Source organism: Fringilla coelebs (genome assembly GCF_963513975.1).
Source record: "Fringilla coelebs genome assembly, chromosome: 5".
In the NCBI taxonomy this organism is placed as follows: domain Eukaryota; kingdom Metazoa; phylum Chordata; class Aves; order Passeriformes; family Fringillidae; genus Fringilla; species Fringilla coelebs.
Window position 1 is genome coordinate 70,557,283 of NC_140033.1, and position 25,839 is coordinate 70,583,121.

The following is a 25,839-nucleotide window of genomic DNA, read 5'->3' on the forward strand; positions in this document are numbered from 1 at the left end:
ACATAAGTTGATGATTTTTCTGCTTAATGTCTGTGTATGTTATTTTTACATCAATCCAAGCTCCTTCCAAGGCTGCAGATCAAATCCTTCAGTGTCTGTGGAAGTTTGTGTTTTTCCAATTCCCACAGGAAAGTAATGATAAACCAGGAGGATCATGTGCTGGATCATTCAGTGCTGCTGTTTGCTCAGCACCCTGTCCAGGTTTGGTGCACAGGCTGTGCTTTCCTTTCTCTCTGGGCCAAAGGGAAAATGGAATTGCAGCTCTTGCCATGACCTTGAGTGTGCCAGCCATGTCTGCTTGCCTGAGAAGGTTTTCTATTTCTCAGGATAATGAAAAGAGTATTTCATTCTCCAGAAGAGATCCAGGCAGTTTCTGGTAACAGGTGATCAGTCAAACACTTAGCACTCACACAGCACTCCATAACTTCAAACTACTCAACAGGCATGAGGTGAATAATGGGAGATAAGGAGGACTGAAATATATCTCTAGATTATACAATAATCTATGTAAATACATGCAGTCCCACGTGTAACCTATCTTTCTGAAGCAGACTGGATGGAACTTTGAAGTGAGTGGAATAAATTCTGTTGTGGTGCCTTGTGTTCCACCCCCACTGCCTGCACTGGGGCTGATTGTGGGTCAGGACACTTGCTTGATGCTGCAGATAGCCCACCCCATGATGGAGCAGAGATTCCAGGGGACAGGATCTGTGTCAGCAGCTACATTCTCTCCAAAAACTTGGGAGGTATTCTGCATTAAGTGACCTGTGAAAGCATTACACATGCAGATGAAATGCTTGAGCAAATTTGTTTTATCAAGCTGTTGCTTGTCTTGGGTAAGCACAAGCTGCATCAGTTTTGCAATCTCAGTTTCATGCTCTACCTTTGGGGAAAAATAAACCTCCTCCAAAGCTTTACTTGGGAAATATGCTGTGACTTGAAATCTACTGCCAGATTATTAAAAATAGACATTTAATAATCTAAAACAGATCAATGTCTCTGGATGAAATTTCCTAATACTTTTATCCCAGGTTTCTATCTGAATTATTAGCAGTTTCACATGTTTGCATAAATGTCTTTTTTATGTATAGTGGGAATGGTGGAAGCAAAGATCCTGACAGATGACATTCTGGAGCAAAATAATGTTATTTATCATTATTAAATTATTTGGATCCAATTCTAATTTATAAAAGATCCGTGTAGAAAGGAGTATATGGGCAGTGTGTTATTGTTAATTATCATTATTAAATTATTTGGATCCAATTCTAATTTATAAAAGATCTGTGTGGGAAGGAGTTTATGGGCAGTGTGTTGTCTTCCAGACTTCAGAGTAGAAAGAGAATTTGGTAGGGTTTGTCAGAGCATGCCAGGCTTTTAGATCAGACCTTTTGCCCCATTCTGTTTCTGTGTCTGGGTGGCATTTCTACAAGCGAAGATCTTGATTGCTCTTTGAAGATGCAGCTCTGCACGAGGGTGTGGTGCAGGATATCAGCCCTTTCAGGTGCTCCAGAGAGTATTTCATATTAGTCAGTCTGTCCCCCAGCTTCTCCGAGAGCATCAGCTGCACCCATTGTTCATTCTGGCTGCACAAACATTGCTGGCATGGAAAGGAGGGGAAGATGTCACCACTTTGTCCCTCTTGTGCCACCATGGGGAGTGGCTGGCACCTGCAGCTGTGCCAAAGAGCAAGTACTTCTCTCCTGATCAGGATCTGAGATGCCTTATCCCTTTAGTTTCTCACTGAAGATAATATCAATCCAGGTTTTTTTATTTGTGGTAATACTGCAGAAAGGAGTTGCATCACAGAACAAATCCTCTTAGGAAAAAAAAATCTGTCCTTCTTATACCCCCAATATCTTGTTGGTGCATGAGCAGCTGGGAAGCTAACCTTCAGAACACAGAGATTACATTTCCTTAAAGATGCCTCCTTTCAGAAGTGTCTGGGTCGCTGATTGAGCTGCTGAGACACTTGGATACATGCAAATTGAGAGAGTGGGTTGAAGGAGAGGAGTACTTTCCATATAAATGCATTTCTGAGGTTTCTTCTCTTAGTTCTCTATTTCTCAGTTTTCTATCATTTTGAGAAAAATACAGTAACACTGGCTAGGGTCCAACCTTCCTTCCCCCTTACCCTCACTGACTTTGGATCACAGGCTCTTTAACTGAGCTGGTTTTGAACATTCATTCAACTCTATCCTGTTTTATGTTTGGCACTGACAACTCATCAACTCAGTTCCTCACTTCCATCGTCCAGGAAACAGCTCTCTGATTTCTTGTGATTGCTAAGACACGGCTGAAAGATCCAAGTTCATATAAAACATGAGCAGAATATAAAATAAATTCTCTCCATATATTCATGTCTATTTTAAGGACTTGTGTTACCATCACTATCAAACCATGGGTAAGGAAAGTGAATTAGAGCTGATCTTTGTCTACAAGTGTTTCTGGCAGGAGCAACTGCGCTCAGTCAGCCCAAAAGTCAGTGTAGTGCATCCTGTCTCCAGTGGTGACCAACAGCAGCTACCCAGGGAGCACAGTGAAAATGGGCCAAACACAGCCACACTCTACAGCTGTCAGTGTTCTGCAGCTCAGAGACTTCCTCAGGCAGATTTTGTTGTTGTTGCAAGAGCCCTCTTGCATTTTTCTTCGGTGATTTTTTCCAAAGTAAAATTGATTCTGACTAAACATTCAGCTTACAATCCTAAAGCAAGATCTGCAGCTTAGCTCTGTGGTGCACAGAAAAAGTAGAGCAAGTAGAGCGTAATTGATCAATACCATAAAAGAGACCAAGAGTTTCCAGTCACTCCAGATTCTGGATGCTTTCTTTGGTGGAGTTTCAGTTTGCAGTGACTTTAGGAGAACCTGGATCTGTGCTGCAGGCATGTGCTTACTCTTTAAAAAGAATTCTCAAAATCACTGTCTCTTCTTCAAGCCTTGTCTTGGGAACCCTAAATTATCCTTCTCAGAGCAAAAAAAAGCAGCTGATTAAACTCAAACACCTATTGGTGAGGACAGAGATATTGAAATCATTGAAGATGCTTCCTGGCATGGTAGGCAGCATCACAGAGCTTAGGAAGGGCTATCACATCCCAGCAGATCAAGCCCCCTTATCAGGAATCTGAACTGGAAAGCTCTTTGCAACTTTCTGCAATTTCTAAGTTGCTTTGTTCACCTCACAGTTAAACATACCCTTTAATAGATGTTTCTTGTTCTTTGAGTGTGTCTCTCTTACTTATGCTCTTCCACTTTGCAGGCAGCCCTCAAGGCAGGCAAATGATAACATGCTCATTTATGCAGTGGAAAGGAAGAACTTTCATAAATGGAAAACACAATCACGGTACATTTCACAGATAAATTCAGCTGCAACCTTGAATCCAGTACTCAGAGCAAGTGCATTGTTTCTTAGAGCCCCAGAAGCCAATGCTTAAAAAAAGGAATTTAAAAAACCATTAATGTTTCTTTAATCAATAAAGATGCGATGGAGAAGATGGGAAGGGGAAGTGGAGAAACAAGATTTTACACTCTTACCTCTAATTTCAGGGAAGGATGGTTATAAGCTGCTGCCTGAAATGTAAAATTATCCCTAAGGCAGAAGTTATAGAGAGGGTCCCTCCTACTCAGAGCATCTTCTTGGTGCCCTGTGCATTCTGCTGTTGATTTCACTTATTGGGTTTGGTAAAAAGCCAAGCTTTAGTGAGCTAGAGCTTTCTACAGCTGTATCCAGGGAAATAACACCAGTGCACTCCTTTACTCAGAGAATTTCCTTGATGACAGAAAGAAACCAAGGTCAGGGTTAGCAATGCTATCATTTATGATGTGCTGCTACCAGGCCAATGTTTTCTGTGTGTTTAGAAGAACCATAGTTGGGAATTTTTAGTCAGGTTATCTTAAAATTCAAATTATTGCAAAGTCCAAGCATTTTCATTAATCAAACCAGCAAATGTCTTTTTAAAATTTTTTTCTGGCCCATTTTGAGTACACTTGCAGCCCTGTCATGGCTGGCAATGAGGAAATTGAGCTAGAATCTGGAAACAGCCATGAAATGGCTTTTTTCCAGCATAGTGCACGGCTGCAACCATTTTGAAGAGAGAACTTTTTGAAGTTGCTTGTGGAGGTGAAGATGCAACCTCCCTGTTAGGCTTAAAAAATTTCTTGGAAATTTCTTGTTGATTTCTAATTCTCTCAGGGCAACTGCACAGGAAAAGACATTCCTTTAAAACCATGTGGCAAATCAGTGTCAGGCACAGTTTTGGTTATAGTATCCCTCAGCCTGTGACTGTCACAGTATTCTTCTTAATTCTCACTTTATGTAGCAGAGTGCTATGGCATTTCAGAGGTTCAGATATCTAACCAATAATTAAAATAAAATGTGATACCTTGAAGACAAGTTTTGTTCTTACACCTTTGAAAGCCAAAGAGGTTTAGAATTTTTGAATTAGATTGTCATTGTTTCAATTTAAAATGTTCCCTTGGAGCTCACAATGGAGTATTTATAAACCAGATAGCAGTAGAGCACACCTTGCCTGTTTGCATCTTGTTCCTTGGGTCTAGTTATGCATCAACATGGAGAGCAAACACAGGCTTAGGCAAAGAAATAAGATAAGAACAAAGCAATGCTCCACAATGAATTTAATACTTTGATGTACAGAACATGTAACTGATAAAGCTTTAAAACTGCTTATTCTTAATATACATGAAAATTAGTGATAACTTAGATAGTGATGCATGCTAGGAACAGACAAGTCTTTTTAAGCAGTGGCACACAATGAATTCTTTATTTTTTTTAACTGCTTTTAACCATTTTTAGCTTTCTTGGCAATAAATATGAGGGTACTGCAGCAGAATGCTGTAGTAGGACAAATAGACAACTGTGTAGAATATTGCATGTTTTCTGTGCATAAATGTGCAATCTAGTCAGGAAGCTTATTCTAAATAATCATGTTTTCCATGGTTTAATCTTCAGTTTTAATGTAAGAGAGAAGTTTGTCTCTAGGGCGTGAAGAACCTTCTAGATCATACAGGTTTCAAATGGAAACTTCTTTTTCTTAATTTCTTCCTACTCTTGTCCTAGGATATGGTTCACCATATGGTCTCCATGACATCCTAAACTTATTCTTAGTTGTTTAACTCAGAATTTCTTGTAGAAAATCTCTGTGAGCATCACTGAAAGTGGATTTTCTGTGAGTAAATTCAACAGATCTATCTGCCAATCAATCAGCCAAAGCAAAATGAGTGAATATGGCCACGACCTTTGCAAGGAGTGGGGTTGGGAATGGTTCATGTGACCTCTCCCAATGAAGGGTGAATTTTCTCTTAAAAAAAGAAAAGAAAATGCAGTGTCCTATTTATTGATTATATTTGTTATCTTTCTGTAATTTCCTTTAGTCCTTACTTTTTCTAACTTTCATACACTCATAAAATGTTTTCTTTAGAAGCCTTCAAAGGAATGAAAAAATACAAACAGAAAATCTTGCTTACCTTATGTGTAAGCTAAAACTACACATCTTAATCATTAATCTAGTAATTTCTTCCCTCTTCCTGTCTAATTGTTTTTAAAGTACTTCAACTGCCTCACAAAAATTCCCTGTCTATTATTGGCCAAGAGTTTTTTGTTTTGTTGGAATCCTCATTCCAACAGCTTTGCTAGTTCAGCTTCCCTTATTTCTGCCTTTGTTTCATGGACTGAAGTTTTTCTTTTTTGAAAATGCAGCAGAACTTAAAATGTGAAGGGAAATGCAGAGATGAGTGGCATGATACAAACTCTACCTTAAAAGAAGGCCTATGAAAGGCTGCATTGTTCTCTTCAGAGATCATAATGTGCCAGAAAATGTGGAGAACTGAGCAGTTTCATTTACCTGACAAACATATTCCAGCACAGGGCTATTTGAGGCAGCACAATAAAATTAGAATAGTAAAACTGTTAAAAATGAAATGCACATCTATTTCTCATTTACAGTCAGCTCACCACTGGCAGATGCTGAAATCTCAAGAGAATTTCACAGATCCACAGGACTCCTCAGCAGTGCTGAGTTTTCTGTTTGAATCTGATTTAGCTGAAAGGTACAGCTAGACAAATAGCCCCTGACTGGCTATCTGTATGAAAAGAATCAAAGACTGAAAGCTTTCCTTATTTCTGAACCAAATTGTAATCTATGCTCACCCAGCTCAAAATTCAACTGTCACAAAAACATCTTAATGTCTCAAGGGAGATCTAACAATCTACTTAGAAGTTAAAAAACAGGTTAAAAAAACAGGCTGTCAATCACTGGCATCATGCAGAGAGCAAAACTGCAAAAAGGGTGTTGAGTTTAAGCAGATGAGTGTTTAATGAGAGAAAAACAGTTTCCTAACTTGTGGAGAATCCAAATTGTGAGACAGGCTGTGAAAGAGGCATTTGAAGACCTGCACAGTGAGACCTGTAGCTGAGGACTAAACAACTATAATTTCCATATTGTTTATTTTTTTTGTAGAGCCTGTGATATTTCTGATGTGTGTAAACCTGGAACAAATTTGTAAGAAGCCATGACCTGTGTTGTGGAGTACTCATTGCCTTAAGAGAGAACAGTAAAATTGGCTAAAAGAAGAAAGCTGCAACATATTACAGTGCAGCCAGGCAAATCCATTGGGAACACGTGGGTTCTAGTCACAGAGACCAGAACCACAACACAGTGGTTCTGTTCAATGAAGTATTTATTGACCAATAAGTTGTTTATTGAGGGGGGAAAACCAAAACAAACAACTATAAGTAAGTGGAAACCTAAACCTGGATGAGAGTTACCATTTTGAAACTAGGCAATAAAAGAATCTTACAAGCATTGTTAAAAGATTTCATTTTAAGCTGGGTTTTTTTAGCTAAATTCCCAGATATTTTGGTGACAACCATAAAGCAGTTAGAAAGAGGAGTCCTTGAAGGTCCTGCCTCTCTGAAGCCACAGGCTGTCAGCCAAATTCTGTCACTTCAAATCCTTCCAAAGGTTGATCTGATGTTGACAGACTGTGCTACAGATGAGCTCCTATTTCTGAGGAATGTCCCCTTAAAGACTGGAATATTGATTTTTTCTTTTTTTTTTTTGTGATAGACTTGTCTCACTTCTCTGCTTTCAGAGTTTTCAGCATGTGTAAATAAATAATTGCATGTTCATTGCAGCAAGCCCTGGAAATCAGCTCTCCTCTAATATGCAAACTATAAAGCTCTTTTTCTTAGGCCTGAAGTGATTTCTCTTGCATTGAGTTAGAGTCAAAAAATCAATTAATTTTGTCCTCTAATCAAGACTAATTTATGGATTACTAAAATCAGATTTGATGCAACTCAAACATTTGCAAGATTATTCACTGGAAAAAAAACCCTTCCAGCCCTAATGAAGTACCAGACTACAAGATGGCACAGTTTCCAGGCATGTGAAAGGATTTTTTAAACTCAGATTTGCTTCTAAACCATCCCCTTTTATTGGCTTCTAGCAAATAAACTGGTGTATGCAAGTGAGAATAGCATAGCACCATGTAATACTGGTGGAGTTCATTAGAGTTTGCTGTAACTCCAGTGTTTCTGAGGCTGTTAAATGTTTGCTGAAATACAAATGTAAGGGGGAAAACAAACAGAATTAAATATTGTGACTGTGTACAATATTTAAATACAAATTCAATATTGTACTTGTATCTGTGACCCTGAACAAGACTGAAATTTAAAAAAAGCAAGGGATATTGCATCTAGGGATTAACAAATTGTCAGGTAGTTAAAAAAAATGAGCTAATTGTCCATTCTGCTCAAAAGACTGAGCTAAACCTCAGGCTGACCTCAAGATTTACAAACTGAAGGAAACAGTTTAGTCACCAAAAGCAACAAATTACCAAAATCTCATTCAAGAAGAATGACAAGAGCCATGTTTCCTGAAGCAAGGCACCCTGCAGGTATTTCACCACAGTGCCTGTCACATCTGCACTGCCCAATCACATCTGGCACTGCTTCTGGTGACTTAGCCCTGGTTTTCACTTACACCAAATCAATTCTAAATAAATCAAATGTTAGCTGCTGAATTTTCTGGAAAGTTTGGGATTAAAATAATTTTATTGTTCTTTGTCTAGCTGGAAAAAAAATAGGAGTTTCTGTCCTCATAATATTGCATGAGTTCAGATCTTGGCTGCTGGTAAGGACAAGCTAAGTAATAACATTTTTCTGCCTGGCCTTGTGCCTGTGTAGAGTGTATTTCACTGTTCAGTAGCCTGTTGAACTAGGCAAGAAGGGGAAGGGAAAGACTCATTTCCATATTATCTGCAGATGCTTGGCACACAACCCTTCGGAGCAATTGCATAATTAGAAAATAGGATGATATGGAAGGGATTATTTTGTTTCATATATAGGCCTCCTTCAAATATGTTTTGTTCTAAATAGCTGTGTGAATATTAAAGTAACAACTTCTCATTGCTAATAGGTTGCCTAGGATAAATAAGTTATAAAAATAAGCCTTGCAAAGATCTAATTTGGGCCTAGGATGATAATTTATTTATGATGCATTCCTCCTCTCCCCATCGAGGCCCTCTTGGCATTTTACAAAGAATTATAAACCATATTAGAGACATCATTAGATATGTGCCATAACAGACAAACAAAACAGTCAAACCAGACCAGAGTCACATTGCTAAAGGATGCTGGAAAGTGTTACAGGTTGAAATGGTTGTGTAAATGGTTGAAAAGTGTAAATGGTTGAAAACCTTTCTTTCTGAGTCCAACTTTCCACCTGTTTTTGTTTTTTTTTCCTAATCAAAACATCCCCATTTTTATTAGATGGCCTCTAGTTAATTCTCTGATCAAAGTGTACATACTGTTCTGCTTCAGCTGGTTTTATTGAACTTAGAAGCTCAAGAGTCAAGCAGCAGGTGCCATTATGCTGCTGAGCACCAAGCTTTACAATTTCTTCTCTTTTTATCTTGATAGCAACAGGCAGTCGTTGCTGCAAATGTGGTACTGCCTCCTCTGTTTCAGATTTTATTTCTGTATTATTGGCAGAAGGTGCTGGGTGGGAAGGTGGGCAGAGAGCAGTGCGGTTTTGTGCTGAGCTCTTGAAGCCGTGACACTGCTGGCCTGTGACACGTCCTGCTGTGCATGAAGGGTCTGATTTCAAAGGACTTTCCTCAGGGTGAATTGACAGGATAACCCTTGACCTTTAGTCATCTTTTTTTCTTTTTGTGTGTGCCTAGCCTGCCAAATCAGAGATCTCTGCTGAAGGCCACATGAGTTCATAGGGTAGGGATTCTCTGCTTTTTGTGGGGCAGGTGCTCACCCTCAGGGACCAGGATCAAAGCCCACCAGCTCTTCTGAGCAATGCCCAGTTCACTGTGGCGCTGTTTGAAGACATTTCTGCCCCTTGGGCAGAGGTGACCCTTCCTGCACCCCTGGTAACTGAAAGGTCTCCAGGAACATTTCCAGTTTACTTCAGGAGAAGACAGAAAATATTCTTGGGGTGGCAATTGCCAACAGGCAGGGACTGGTACACAAGAAAGGGTGACACCACACAGCACACACACATGGAAGAGCACATCTGCTCCTTTCCCTGTTCAAGCAGAACCACAGCAAATCAGCCAAATTTGAGCCAATCTTGGCAACTTCTCTGTATGTGAAATTCCACGTGTACAAAATCATAGAATCATTGAGGTCAGAAAAGACCTCTGAGATCACTGAGCCCAAACTTTAATAATTAATGTCACAATTGCAAAACGTGAAAAGGTAGAAATTATTTTTATGTTTACAAAAGAAGTCCTTAAAAGATTATCTTTTGGCTTTCAAATTTTAAAGAGACACTGTATACTTTCTATCCTTTCCTCTTAGGAGAAAGAAAATGTTCTGTTACGAGTCAGTTTCGATCAAGCATCAAAATTTCATTCTCTTCCAAAGGAAAATATTTTTACCATCTATATTATCCAGCCTTCTTTTTCTGCATTATCACAGCTGCCACACTGTGTTTTCCTCTTTTATCAAGTTCCTGATGAGAGCTCCATCACAAAATCTATACCAGGCTGCAGCCACCCTGGTTTCAGCCAGAATTAGTTGAGAATGTGGCTTATGCTGAGTTCTCAAACATTTTCTCATCCGAAATGTCTGTTTCACTGACTTGGAGCCTTTCTCAGGAAGGTGTTAATTTTTTAACCAAATTTTACATAATAAAATCCTAAAAATACCCAGCCCATGTTTTCAATTTCAAAATTGCTTTTGTTTAAAAAGTATTTTTGATCGTGTTATGACTGAAAACAGAAGAGCTGATTTAGGAATAAATTATCTGAAAGGATTTTTTTTTTTGTATGGGAAATTTAAAGCTTTTTTATTGTTGCTCAGAACAAATGAATTCTTCAAGTGACTGTTAAAAGTTCACATGGCTCAGAAATTTCCTATTTCAGGTAAGAAAGAGCAGCAAGAAGTCTGTAATTTGCTTTATATTTTGGGAAATAACAATACGTGCTATTTCAAATTCAGAAAGTTATTTGAAGATCAGCTTTTGGGGTTTTTTTTCCCTGTGTGATACTCTAACAGTCAATCCAATTAAGTCATCTGTGGTGTGTTTCTTGTTATAATAAAGCAAATTTAGTTGGTTTCTTTTTTCCTGCTCCATTTTGAGTGAAAATCAGTTTTTCTAATATTTTATATCAGTGAGAGCTCAGGAGATTTGCAATGGTCTGGTAGCTCTTAATGAAACCTATTTGATTTTTCTCTAGTTTTCCAGATCAAGATATTCGCAGGGCAGCAGTCCAACAAATAGAGAATGTGTCAAATGATGAATTGTTGGAATACCTCCCACAGCTGGTTCAGGTAAGGAGGAAATTGATAGCCAAGGAAGCCTTCAGTCCAGATCAATAACTTCATTAAATATTTTTGATGTTTTCAGGTTGGTTAAGACATTGGAAGGGGAGCAAATAAGTCCTGTCAACTGATGCACTGAGTGGTTAAAACCAGGGCTGAGGGAGAGTCTGTTTCCAGCTTAGGAAAATGAAATTGTTTTGGCATTCTGATTGGGCTTTTATAGATAGCACATGAAGGTATTTTCAAGTAAAAAAGGAAAGTAAAAAGTGCATCTGAACAAGAGAAATTCTGCTCAGATGTCAGGGCTTCATTGCAGTCAAGGAAGGAAATGCTGTTGCTACAAAATTTTTAATATCTGAGTTTTTAATCACTGATTTTAATACCACATATACTGAGCAAACCACTGTCAACACAGAGTGAAGTGGCCATTTGGTGTGCAGTTGTCTCTTTAGAGATGTGCATTGCATTGCACTGGAAATGAATGTTTTGCAAGTTATGGCATCGCTGCTTCCAAAGCACTCGGTGATTGAGTAGGTGCTGGGCTGGGGCTGAGCAGGAACTTCTGGAAGCTTCTTCCCCTCACTTGGTAACACTGTGCATTGGATGACCCACTGTCCACACTGCAGAGTTTCTCAGGGGTTCTTTCTGTGTTTGTGATATCTGCTTATCTAGATAGATATCTCTCTGTGCATTTATGAATATGTTCATGTAATCCCCTACTGAGAGGCAGCAGAACCTTCACAGCTTTACAGACTGCTGTGACCTTTCACCTTCCTCAGCTTCTGTTCTGAAATAAGTTTATTTTCCAAACCAGATAATCAGATAAAAATTAAATGTAGCAGTGATAGTTTTAAGAGGGGGGAGACTAGCTGCATATTTATATGGATATTAACACAGAATCAGGGTGCTGTCTGTCTGTCTGTCTTACAGCTGGTGGTAGATCCTTGGGAATTGAAGCTTCTCTGCTCATTGCATTGCCAGAGCAAACTCTCCATTGTCTGATTGCTTTGTTCAAACTAAGCACTGGGTGCTTTCTCTTATAAAGGAAAGACACCAAAGCCAGCACAAAATTGATTTTTATTATAATTTTTTCTCTTAAGGTGCTCAAGTTTGAGTGGAGTCTTGAAAGCCCTCTGGTCAAACTCCTGCTGAGTCGTTCTCTTCAGAGCATCCAAGTAGCCCATCAGCTTTACTGGTAAGACTATTTGCTATTACAGTCATTTTCTGTCATAGTGAAATTTATCCATGATTCCATTGGTGATTAACCATCCTTTGGTTTAAAATCAACAGAAAAACTAAGTTTTGCTCCATCCTTTTTACCAGGGCATGTGAGTAACTTGTATAAAAGACTCACTTATCTCTGCCTTCATCCTGGTCCAGGGCAGGAGGAAGAGGGGGAAATTCTGCTCTCTTAAGTAAGATGCCATTTGGTTTTTCAGCATTTTCTTTGTTTGAGCCAAAAGGAGCCTTTCCCAGAATTTGCAAGCATTGGTTCACTTTCAAAGGAGGCTAGCTGTTTTTGTGATTCCCCTGACCTCTCCTGAAATTGTCAGAATTGTCAGGCATGTCAAAATGTATGTCCTACCCATTTTTGAATCAGTCTGACTTGTGATGGTAGAGTTTCCAACAGGTTCTTTTCATGCTTGTGGAGATGCACCAGGCCTGACAAAAATTGCCATTCACCACCTGCCTCCAACATAAGGGGTCCTCTTATTGTATTATTGAATTATTCTGTTTGCTTTGCTGTTACCTCAAGGCCCTCTGAGAAAGAATGTGGCTTTTTGATGGCTCAACATCTGCCCTGTGATCTGAAAATCAAATTCTTGTGTGTTTTCTTTTTCTTTTTTTTTCCCCATCTTTAGTAATGATGGATGAACTGAGCTTTCATTTGCAGTTCAACTGGTTCAGATCCCTTAAACCAAAGCTTTCCTCCCTGCAAAGGAAAGAAAACAATTTGAAATGGATTAATTTGCTTGATGAAGTGTGGGGTTGGGAAGAGCATAAATAATACTTTCATACCTGCATGGTCTCTGGAAGTGTTAGTGGGGATAAAACAGAATTATTAATGTGTTTGTTTTACTGAAATGGGTAGGATAATGTGCTTAATGAGCATATCTTTCAAATAAAGAGGAACCACATTTAGCCAGCCATTTTTCCACAGTGCCTGAAATATGCCTGAGACAATTTCTAATATCAAACTTATTCATACTGTATATGAAATATCCAGTCTGGAGTTTTAAATATGCCCTCAGAGCTGGTGGTTTTCCTGTAAAATTAGAAATTATATCGAGGGTTTAGTGGACAGGGGAACATCATTACTTTGCCTGTGTTTTCTTTAACTCCTCTCTTCTTCTCAGAAGAAAAATAACTGTCTGCAGTCTTCTTCCTCATTACTTCCCAGTGAAAATCCCTATTTTCCCCCAAATTTTGCCCAACTCTCTAATATTATAACTTTGGGTCATACAGAGCAGTTATTCTGTCATGAATATATATGTTTATCTGGAACAGTGCAATGTAAAGTGGCAAAATAAATTTATTTTATATACAGCTTTATGTATAGGGTAACTGCATCCACATCAGGTAGGTTATTTCTCAAGGCTCCCTGTTTTCTCTGCCTTTCAGCTGGTAGTAGCCCTGTTCATGCTGGGTACCTCTTTTATTTAGGTGTTTAGTTCATATGTTTCAAGTTAAGCTGAGAACTGAAATGTGGCAAACATCTCTTAAAATTTGGTGCTTGTATTCACAATCTACACTTCAGGGTTTTTTGGTTACTCTGCTCACCCTGTTCTTCAGTAGCAAACTGTTTTCTACCTAACATTCCAATTTATACAATTACTGATATTCCTGCTCCTGTATTTTAAAAGACAGTTTCCCAACCCATAAATTCTACTCACAAAGTTTACCAGTAATTTTGTGGCTTTTCTTAATAAAGTCTTAAATAATTTAAAAAGTATTTCCTTCACAAATTGAATTTCAGTCCTTATAAAAAAAAGGAAAAGCAGAGGTTTTCTTCCACTTATTTCTAAAGAGACTTTTAAAAGCAGTTCAGTGATTTAATAATGTGGGAAGCACATGTGTGCATGTACATTCAGAGAACTTCTTTTTAGAAATGTGATTAGGTTACATTTTATTCTCAAGTGTCACGTTTTGTTTCATTACCAATTAGCTATCAAGAAGCAAGGACTGGTAAAAAAAAACTTTGGTAACAAGTTTTTTTGTTTATTTTTAATTGTAATGAATGACATTACAATAAAAATACTGTTAAATAATACAACATTGTGCACACTGTACCTGCCCAAAATAAAACTTGGAAAAGAGGGTTAATGCAATACAGAAAACTGCTGAAGTTGTTTCAGAGCCACGGGGAAAAGTTCAACTGATTTGAGCTTCCATATTTTACAATACTATTGGAAATTTAGAAATTACTAGAAAAGGTGGTGCCTGTGGACACTATAACTTATTTTAATGACAAATACTATTTATAAAAAGATGTAAATTGCTTCAAATTGACTCAATTTCCCTGCAGGTCAGAGATAAGCAGCTACCCAACAATGGTGTACCATCTCATCACTTTTTTAGTATTAATGATAACAAATTGTTAATTTCTTTTCATCAAGCAGTGATAAGTTTGTCTGAAGATTTTATTTAAAAATTATGGGGCAGGAGCTGGAACAGGTGGACAGAACAGAGAGAATTTTCATTCTTGGGACATACCTTCCGCTGTTGTCAGTCAGGATAGTTTCAGTCTGTTCTTTGCTTGTATCTGTTGCAGATTTGTTCCATTAATTCTGCTATTGAGAATGAGAAGGATCTTGCACCCTGTTTGAATGGTTGGGTTTTCTCTTATCATTTGTGTCTTTTCCATTCTCTAAATTCTTGATGAATCTGGGCCATTGCATCCATCAGTGTTTTACCTTCTCGTTGAATGCCCTCTCAAGGAGACAAAATTTGCCCATGCATTCTGTGCCAGCACAGGAGTAGTGTACCACTTATATCCCATTTTAGCCTTATTCCAGGACTTCCCAATGTCCATGAGACATGGAGAATTATCCCACTACCTTCCAGACATTCTCTCTGATGCTCCCACCAGAGCTCCTGGCAGGCAAGAAGCCTGGAGCAAGTTTCCCCATTCCCTGGAGCCATGGTGCCAAGTTATTAAACTGGTTCTAGCAAAGCACAAAAAGTTGCTTGAGGGGAAAGAAACCTGCTGAGCCCTTTTGGGCCCTTCTGCTCACTGAAAGGCAGTGCTTTTCTCTTTACTACTCGATGTTTCACACACAGGTGGGTTTTTGTCAGCTTTTGTGCTGGAGCTTTAATCCACCTGGCATCCTGCCAGTTGGTTTCCCTCTTGCTTGAGTGTTTTTGGCTTTTAGCTGCTGTCACAGGTGGCAGCTGCAGCGTGGAGCCAGAACAGCTGGCTGGGGCAGCAGGTGGCCAGGAGAATGTTTCACAGATGGTTGCCTTCCACAGGAAGATTGAATAACAGGGGAAAATGTCCTCCAGGATCTGTGGCAGATGCTTGAAGGTGGTGCTGAGGAGCAGCACCATCGTCATGGAAGAGTGGGAGTGTTTGTAAATTCCAATAATCTGGTTTGCTTAGCTCAAGGAAGGGAAAAAGTCAGGTGAAAACCTTGCTGAAGACAAAATGTCCTTTTGTTGCTTGCCCTCTAAGTCACTTTGGAGAACTTTCCCAGTTTTTGGCATTTCTGAGCTGCTGGTTGATTGACAGGAGAAAAGAGAGTAGTCTTCTGTCTTTTCCAAGTCCACATCTTGTAGAAAAGTAAGAATGTGAGATTAAAAAGGAGCTTGGTGGAATTCAGCACACTGGAAACAATGTGAATCAGACTATTGATTTCATGGCTAGAGCATATTTTTTTTTCTATATATACAGAAAAAGAACTATAAGAAGCAAAAAGAACAGCAATGTATAAAAGTTTAAAAATACCCCAGTTACATTTTCTGCTCTTGGGAGGTTTGTACTTCAATGCCTTCTTCTCCAAAATCTGTTTTATTCAGAACTCCAGCACTGGAAAAATTTCCTCATCTTTTCTGAAAGGAAATATATTCTTAACTGTCAGAGCTGGTCTATGTTAACCATAATTTTCTTAAAGTGTTCAAAAGAAGGAATAAATCAAGCAGATACTCATTTGTACTCTTAATCATCTGAACATTAAACAGATGACCATCCTCCAGATCTTTTTCTTCCTGCATTATCATATCCTTCTCTGACAGTCTGAAGTTATCGAGTCTGCTAATTATGAAATGAACTTCCCAAATAGCTGTGCGGAGCAGGCTGAAAACCCCAGCCCATTAAAATGACATGAATGTAATCACAAAAGATGCCTGTTCTTGTTTTTGCATTAATTTGAACCTTTTTACTGAGCAGAATTAAAAAAAAAAAAAAATTATCACATGTGTAACTTTGAACCTGTGTAGGAATAGCCAGTCCAAGGATATTTTTATATTTTTGATTCAGCTAAGTGGTGACTGTGAATTTCATTGGGATTCAGAGAACTTGATGTGATGGTTATGTTTTGGACTGCAGAGAGCCTCAGCCGTAGATCACATCTTGGGAATTTAGTTCTGAAATCATAATTCTTGTTTATGTAGCACCAATCATTTGGAGACCTTTTTTTCCCCCTTAGTTACTTAAAGGTCTAGTAAATAACACCATTAGAGCATTATTTGTGTGAGATAATGATTCAGCCAACTTCTGTGCTGAGTTCTTCATTATTAGCTGTGTGGGCCTTGGGTTATTGCCTTGCACAACAGACAGATAATTATTTTGTTTCCTAATTTACAGACTTTCCATTTTCTCAGACTCCAGTTTTAGAAAAAGTTGATGTCAAAGGGAATAAAGAAATTGTTGTGAAGAAGTAACAGCTGTTGGGTTTGACCTTTAGTAGTTACTGACTTAGTGAGAAAATGGTATATTTAAATCAACAAAACCATATCTTACATTTAATTAAACACACTTTAGATCTTAAGAAAAAAAATTAGTATTTAGCATTTTAGGGTCACTTTTTTGCAGTCTCTAAAGACAGAGGAACGGATTGGCTTTGACCTCAGCTGGAATTGATAAAAGGAGGTGCTAGCTGGAGGACTAGAGGACTGTGGGGCAAGACCCCCTTTTAAACTTTTAAAATTCTAACAAAAGGGAAAATGAAAATAAATTCCAAAGAATTAAAAAAAAATCAAACGGAGAACACGACTGGGAAAGGTTAACAAAGAATCTAAGTATGGCATTTCAACATTTAAAATATAAAGAGGGAGTTAGCTTTTCAACACTGTTGAAAATTACAGATTTTTTAAAAAAAAGAAATCTGTTTAAAAATTAATAAAGCACAAAGTTATGCCCTTTTGTAATTTAGTGAATATGAGAAAATCTGGTGAGTCACTGACAAAGGACATAAATAGCATAGTTGTGCGTGTGTCTGTTTTTAATTATTTTAATGATTCTTAGTGGAGTGAATGTGCTCCTGAATGTCCAGAAATCGAGGAATGCTGGGTGTTTTTCCAAATAAAAGGGAAGAGGTGAGGGACCCTGGTGATCATACATCAATGTGAGCATGGAGTGAAGCATCATTAATTTTATTGGCGCAGGCAAATATTCAGCAGCACTAAATAAGTTACTGAACACAGAGATAACTCTGTGTGTGTCCCACCTTTGGCAACAAAGGAAATTCCATGCCAAAAGTCATATTCAAGGAGGATTAAAGTTGTCAAGTGAAGCATAAAAAGTCTGTAAATGCCAGTTATTAGGGCATGTTACTGTAATGAAAACACACCACTGTGTATGTGCACAAGTGAACCTACTTAGAACTGCAAAGATAAACTAGAAAAGGGGACAGAGTTCTGAAAAGCTTGAATTCTTTTAGCTGCTTCATGATTTATAAGGTAGCACTAAGGAAGAAGTTTTTCAGTCCATTGTTTTTCCACACACAGCCTGTCTGATTTATTTTACGTTTGGCTCCTTTTGCGGTTAAAAATTCTGGAGCTGACAAATCCGGTTTTTCAGCTATGCCAGAAAACTCCCCACGAGCTTCAGGTCCTATCTGCCCTAACCCCTCCAGTAATGGAGCTGAGGATGAAAGATGGGTTTGTCCCTTGGATCTGCCCTGCAGGAAGGGTTGCACAGAGCCTTGGGTGCTCTCATGTCTCACGATGGGCTGCAGTGACTCCCCTGGGGGAGCAGAGAGGGACTCAGTGTTCTGTGCAGGTGTCACACACAGCTTTCATCTCTGCCTTTCTTCCTTATGTTCTCATTTTTAAAAATCTTTTATTGTTGCTTCTGTCAAAAACAAAACAGGGAGCCAAAATCTTTGTTGATGGATGCCTCATGTAATCTTTGCTTGTCCCAGAGGGACATTTGGGGATGTAAATCAAAGTAGTAAAAAGTCAGGAAAAGTTTTGAGAAAACGTTCATCTAGCTCTGTCACTTCACATGGGTCATTCTCAGTCATGAACTTGAAGGATGTGGAATTATTTTGGTTTTGTTTTTTTTTTTTTGTGTATTGTGAAAAGCTTCTAGAAAATCATGCCTGAATCAAATCCTAGAAGTAGTTTCTTTACACATAAATTTTCTTTAGGCCAACACTGAGTGGCCAACCTCAATGATCTGAGATGTCCAAATCATAACTAACAGTAGCTGCAATTTAGGGATGATGCAAATTTCCCAAATTGTAATGATTTTGGAGAGACAGAGCCTCAGTTGGAAAGTGAAGAGCATGGGGAGAATCTCCTGTGACTCTCAGCTGAGCAGCTGGTGCTCTGTTTCGCTGGTGAAATGCTGCCTCTCCAGCCTAGGTGCTCCTGATCCTCAGTGCTCAGGTGAAATACTGGGAGAAGATGCCTCACCACAAATTTTTCAGATGTTGCATCTAAAAAGAAATTAATTTAGTTGCATTGCATGATTTCCCTTTCAGGCTTTACATTTTGGGAATATTTGGAAAAAAACCAATTACATCTCTTTCCTCTGTTTGAAACTTTTGTTTTGCTAGAAATGGCAATTACTGTACTCAAAATGAGTCTGCAGATGTTTCAAAATTGCATCACATTATGAAAAGCATTTTATAAGTTTTGCTCTGTTATAGGTCTTTTATTCTTTCCAGCTTAGCAAGTTTCATGTTTTAACTAGAGCTGTTTGAACCAATTTTTAACAAATTTGTCTTGAGCTACTTCAGAGCGTTGTTTTCAATCCATTTCTCTTGGAACACAAAGTTTTTGTCTCATGACTTAAATAAATGCAGTTCAGGCCCTGATTTCCTTGGACTGATATGTTTGGAGTACACATTTATAGTTAAGCTGTTGGTCACAGCCTGGTCTGACAGGCTGGAGTTTTGTAAATCATTCCCATTTCTGAACACTGGCAGTGAGAACTTCAAGGAAAAATATGAATAAACAGAGAGGCTTCAAGTGGTTACAGGACATGCAATGTAATGAGTTATTGGTAGGCTTAACGTTGCTGTCAGCTGTGTGTTTTCTGTGGTTAATTTTTCTAGGTTTAGTCATCACTCTCCACCAGCATGAAAACTGGGCCTTGGACCTATGCCTAAATAACTGAAACATTAGAAGAAATAGAATCATGAATTAGACATTGTTGAATATGTTACATCAGGGCATGATTTAGCAGAAAATTACTTTGTAATTTTTCTTCAGTTTTGGGTAATTTTTCTTAGAAAAGAATTCCCTTATGTAACCTCAAATATAATTATTAACACATTTTAAAATAAATGAATAAACTAGAATAAATTGCAATATTTTGAGAAAGGAGACAGTAAGGATTGATAAAAGGTCCTGTCAGGATAACAATGCAGAATGACTATAATTTAGTATTTTTAGGTGTTTGCAGATTATAATTATTTCAGATGATAATTATAAACTCATAAAGCCCTTGTTGTTTGAAAACATTTCCCTGAATGTTAATTGCTTTCAGAATGCTCACCCATAATCAATGGTATATGAGTCTATAATCAGAATGATGTCATTTGGATGGTGACCAAATCAAAACCCATTTGAGAGAGGACAGAAAGAGCTGTCAGATGAGTTGGTTTTGGCTCTTTTGCTTGAACAATGTTGCTGTGATGTTGTAATAACCTCATTTTAAACACGAGAGAACATTGTCTCACATTGTCTCCTTCATTGCTTTCTTGGCAAAAAGCCCACCTGGTTGGACCTGATGATGTTGGACCCTTGAATTAAACAATATAAAGTAACCAGTGAATCTGCAAGAATTAGGATTTCATCCAAATCTAAAAACTGTAAAATTCTTCCCAATGGGTCATACAAGCCATAGGGATCTCTGTCAAAACACAGCTGAATTATCCTTTAGCTTTCTCTGTGGTGTTTGTCAAATACACAGAATACTGTTTGGTAAAGTTCAGCACATTATTTTTTGTTTCAGAAAGAAAATCAGGCTACAAGAACTGAATTTTTTCTCCAGAAGGCCTTTATTCCTGTGTAAAGGCATTCAGAGATAAGTTATCACAATATTGCATCAATGGTGGGTGGCTGACAGAGTAATGCAAAGCAGCAAGGAATTTTTCACTCATTTTTTAAAATATGTTCATCAAAAAATCAGAGCTTTTCAGAGAAACATGGAGCTTAGGTGGAAACATTCAGATGGCATGTCAAAAAATCCTAATTCTTCTGCTTGTCACTGCAAATGGCAAAGCAGAGTTGTGGCTGAGGTGACCCAGTGAGTGCCACATTGAGCTGTTTTTTGAACAATTTACCTTCCCCTCTCCATTGCTATAAACCATCCATCCATTGTAAGGCAAGTCACCAGCATGCTTCCAGCTCAGCTCAGAGGAGGGGCAGTGCACATTTTCAGACAACACCAATGCAAAGTTTGTTATTTCAGGCACATCTCTGTCACTGTTAGGGTGGACGTGACACACACAATGTGATCAAGGTCTAAGAAGAAAAAAGGTTTTATTCTGTGTGTTCTCCAGTTTATATACTCTTAACAAAGGGTGATCTCAAGTCATTAACTATATCACAATAACTTATTATATGCATTTGTGCAAAGCAATTAGCGTCAAAGTTTTACAGAAATTTAATAAGGCACGTATACACCTCTACTTGTGCATGTAGTCTAGCTTACAAAAATTCTCATTTATCTTTTCTAATCTGTTTCCATGCTGATGGCCTTGTCTTCTTCCTTACTATGGATACACTCAAAAATCATCAATTGTTATTTTTTCTACTTTCTCAGCTTTGCTTGCAGGCCAGCTCTCAAGCCCCTCCACACTTCCCCCTTATTGTATTTGAGCAACAAACCCAGCAGGGCCTGGTGCAAAAATCCAAGCAGACAAGGGAGACACAGAGCAATAATTACAATCACCAACAGAATTAAAAATCCAGTTTTCAACAAGGCCTTAAGCCACCCAGTGATGCCCCAGCTCTTGAAAAAACTATTCAGCCATCCCCATCCATCATCCATCTGTAATTTCAAGTTTCTCTCTTTCAAGTTTCTCTTTCCCTCTCTTGGTGTTCATTTTGGTTTCCTTATTTCTTAGCTTGAAAACACACCAATCTTTTAGGCATACTAATTTTGGAAATACCATTTCAAAAATGGCATCTCACCTCTGTTGTGTGTTGCCTGGCTGCTGTTCACTGCTGGCTGTTACTTGAGGGAAAACCTTATGTTAGGGAAAAAAAATTAAAAAGAAGTTTCAAAAAAAAGGTGTTATAAAATGGAGCATGTGGGTTTTAAGCGGCATAAACTGCTGGCAGCATATATATGGGAAATTATTTGTTTGTAAATTTGATCAAAGCCTTAGTGCTGGAATAGCTCATGTTTTTCATTTGTCTGTCTTTCAAGAGCTAGTACAAATTACTTCCACTGAAAATTTTAAATGGTGAATACAAATTTATTCATATTCATTCCCTTTTTTTTCAACTCAGGATTTTTTCTGGTTCAGGATTGTTTTGGTTTTGTATTATAGAAGTGATGTTTTTGGAGAGGCTGTTGGTAGTTTTTTTCATGTTTGATAAGAAGAACTAATTGGTGATGTTTTGGGAATTGATAGTTTGCTGAACTTTTAGAAAGTTGTACAAATATTTTTTTTTTTTTGGTGAAAAGCACATGTTAAAGACAAAAAAATTCCTTTTTTTAGCAGGTAAAGAGGTAACAAGGGCTGGATCTTGGTGGGCAGTAGAAAAATAACATTCTGGCTGAGTGCTTGCTGGATCAAAAGTGGCTGCAAGCTGTGCCAGCACAGCACAGTGGAGCAGCTCTGGAGTGGTGAGAGTCCTGTTGATGTGGAAATAATACCTTTATATCTTTTGGCAGTATTAGAGGTAGTGTAGGCATTACAATAATATAATAATTAGTGTTTACTTGAATAGAGAAACACTGGCACACAGGTGGATGGTCCTTTCAAACCAGCACCCTTCCTCTTTCACAAAATGAGATTTCCTTCCTTATAAGTGGTTTGTAGAGTTCAAATCCTTGGACATAAAGGGTGACTCTTAAATACTTCAGTGTAAACAGCAAAGCCACCTTCAACATATCTCTCTATAAAATCCTGTTTTATGCTTCTTACACTTGATTTTTTCTAGCTTGTGTAGCGAGGCTTATATCCAAGTAGATTAAAAAAATGTACTTTTTTCCCCTTACATAAGTGCTCAGTTTTCATGTTCAGCCTCCCCCAGCAATTGTTCACAGTCTGTCATCCAGTGAAATTAAAATAACTGTTCCCCCAAGGCCTCCTTCCACTGCATTCCCAAGATTCATCTCTATTCCCTTGGAAGTGGGTAGAGGATGTAATGTGCAAAGTAGCATGATTCTGGCAGTGGCAAGGTTTGAAGCTGGGAATTCCCTCCACCTGCTCTGAAAACACCTCTGCCTATTCTGCTTCAAGATCCCAAATCTTCTCCCAGGAACAGAAGCCTGAGCAGTGTTCCCTGGTTTGGGAAAGGGGGGAATTGCCACAATGTTCCCAGTGTTTGCAGGAAAGTGTGGCACTGATTGAAGCAACACAAAATAGGCTTTGTAAATAAAATTAAAATAAGCAAAGGTGCAAAGAGTAATCACTGAGGAAATAAAGTATAGCAAGCAAAATATTTTTATAGGAGGAAGGATGCAGAAAAGCAAGAGGAGAGCAGACATGAGCTCTGCTGTAAATGGCATTGATCTGCTGTGTTCTAGTGATACTTTTTACCAGCAGCTTAGTTTAGATTCAGGTGACTTCCCAAGAGAACTGGGAGATTAGAATGAGTTCCATAAAAAAGCATTATTCCCAAGTATAACCTGTGCTACTCTACCCTTCCTGTAGAGTGTAATTTTGATTCCTACATTGCCCTGTGTTCCCTTAAAGACCCTTTTGCCTGGAAATGTAACCTCTCTGTGCTCCTGTCTCAGTCTCTAAGTTACTGATTCTAGAAAACAGACAGACAACAAGTCTCCTTTTGGAAAAGCCCCTGGAGACTCCTGCTTGATTGCTTCCCACAAAGCCTGAGGCTGACTGAGCTTTGTCTGACATAACCTCCCTGAGAACCTGAAGGGCTAGGAGCCAAAGAGTGAATATTCAGCTGCTCCTTCAGAGGATGGAGCCCTCACATTTTGTGCACTGCCAATTCATAAGAGAATTTTGTCCAGGCAGTGCCATGAGCAAACTCCCAATCCCCTATTTTATACACAAGGGTAGTTCTGCCAGACATGGTCTAGTCAGTGTAAAGAGTAATGTGGATTATTTATTCCTACCCTAAAATTAATCTATATCACAGGAATTTTGAAATATTTGCTGTTCCTGTGACAGCTGGGCCCTGGCTTGAAGTGCTTGCCAGAAACTGCCCTCCGGTTTCTGTGGCTGATGGGACAGAGCAAAGTGACACTTAGAACAGAAAAGTGACAGAACTTAGAAAAGCAGCTCCTGGCACACTTATTCGTGTTCCTGGCCAAATGACAGGCCTGTCTGTCACAGGCTCATGTCTTTTGAAACTCCTCTTGTTCTGGGGACCATCATCATCATAGGGTCAAGTTGCCCTGCTGTTCCCTCTGCCACCCCAGCAGCTCTCCCACCAAGGGCAGGCCCTCTGAGCAACCCATCCAATATCAGAGCTAGCTGTGGTTAGAGCAGGGGCCAGACCAGGGCACATGCAGAGCTCCCTGCTGACATCACTGACCCATTTCTGTGCGTTGCAAAAGAACCCTGGGACTGTCTTTGCTGCTTTACTGATCCTTCAATCCTTAGGACACTCCTTAGTGAGGGTTTCCTTACCTGTGGGAAATGGATTTGTAGAGAATTTTCAAAGCCTGGCAATTTACATAGAATGTGTCTGTATATGTAAACTTTGAGATAAGAAGTGCTGATTTAGAAATGCCATGGAATAGGACAGATATTGTTGAGAGAGAAATGGAAATAGAAACAAGTTCCAAAGGATGATCTTGCAAATAAGACTGGATATTTTGGAGAAATAGGACTGTGAAAGATGCATTGTGGTAGGACCCACGAGGGGTAATTTTAGATGATTGGCTTTAAGGCATTTCCAGCGTGGTGTGGCAAAAGTTGATAAACAAAGAGACTCTTATAATGTATTGTAATTAAGAAATAGTTTCTGATTGGGATGGCGTGAATTATAACAGCTGCATTGTCTCACCCTTCACATGAGACTGAAATAGAATAAAAGATTTTCAAATGCCTCTCAGTTGCCCCATCTCTGGGTCAGAAAAGGGCTTAATCCAACACTTACCTTTGGGAGGATTGAGAATGTTGAGTGTTTTCCAAATAACCAGGTTTGTAGTAGGTGCCATCTCCTGGTGGAGAATTTCACCAATAACTTTCTGTAGGGTTCCACACAGGTGGTGTTCAGCTGAGACAGTGTCATGGTGAACCCACAGGACAGGGGTTTTTACATTACCATAACAGCAATTGGCACAGAAGTAGGGATGTGATCATTCTTCTGTAGCATCTGAAGAAACCAAGCCTAACAGCAAGCTGAACAAACCCAAAATTATTTAAAAGAAAAAAAAAAGCTAGAGGGGCTGAGTTCAACACTGCTTAAATGGAGAGTTTTTTCTTTTGTTCTTTCATTTGTTTCATTTGAGAGTTCTATCATTTGTTTTAGTCAGTCCTTTTACAAATATATAATGGAAAATATGAAGAAAAATGGTTAAAATGAATGCCTTTAAGAGAAATTATCTGATTATTCCATTCTGTCCATATCACCAGTCACATGCTTACATATAAAGTTTCTGCAGGGATGCAGAAAACATAACATTCAATGATGATATTGCTTGAAAGATAGCTTTATAAAATGCCATAAGTTACAAGTGACAGCAAATGCTCTTTAGAATAAGAAACCAGTAGTTTTCAATTAGTGTTAAATGAGAAATTATGTTATGTCAACTGATATTAAATTGGTATAAATGTCTGGATTAGTACAAAATCATCTGATGTCTGGAAAAAAAAAACTTAATTTACTGAATTGATATTAATCAGGCTCATTAGCTGTAGTGTGGCAGCTGCCATCTTGGCTAATGAAGAAAGGACTGAACAGGGATTTCCACAGTCAAATTCATTGGCTTGGATTAACTGAAAGAACAGTCCCTCATCATGAGTGTTACAAATTATACATTTTTTTAACTGAAGGAAGGCCTTGTTTGTACTTCAGCAAGGGAAGTGGGGCTCTGTCTGGGAAAATAGGCTCTGCCATTTGCAATAATTATCCTGTGAGCACTGGGCATGGAGAAGGTCACACAGTAAACAAGATTTCAACATTTCTGTAGCATTTCCTTTATTGAGTGCGGTATTAAAAGTCAGTATTTATTCTTCTAAACCTGCTCCACAATGTCATTCATTGGGAGTGATGATTTCTATCAGGAGAAGCACTTTCATTTAATTAAGCTTGTCATTTTTGAGTGGCTCCCACAGCCCTCAGATCCCATTTGTGGATAGGGCATTTTGTCAAAGTGGCCATAGTGGCAAATATTCCTGACCTGTCAGTGCCTTGTTGTGTGTGTGTCACTCAGAGGGACCTTGCCTGGTCATGGAAATGGAGCCTCATTCAAAGGATGCCCCATTTTAAGTCTTTTTTTGCATCAA

General features: G+C 38.6%; 1 protein-coding gene across 1 annotated transcript in view; it reads left to right on the top strand.

The window, feature by feature from the left end:
* Nucleotides 1–25,839, top strand: part of PIK3C2G (phosphatidylinositol-4-phosphate 3-kinase catalytic subunit type 2 gamma) — a gene marked incomplete at both ends in the record, with an annotated part of 194,652 nt that overhangs the window by 74,306 nt on the left and 94,507 nt on the right. The window contains 2 exons of the mRNA XM_084206328.1: nucleotides 10,705–10,798; nucleotides 11,890–11,984. Of these exons, the coding sequence (XP_084062454.1) occupies nucleotides 10,705–10,798; nucleotides 11,890–11,984 (189 nt within the window). The remainder of the gene's footprint in view (nucleotides 1–10,704; nucleotides 10,799–11,889; nucleotides 11,985–25,839) is intronic.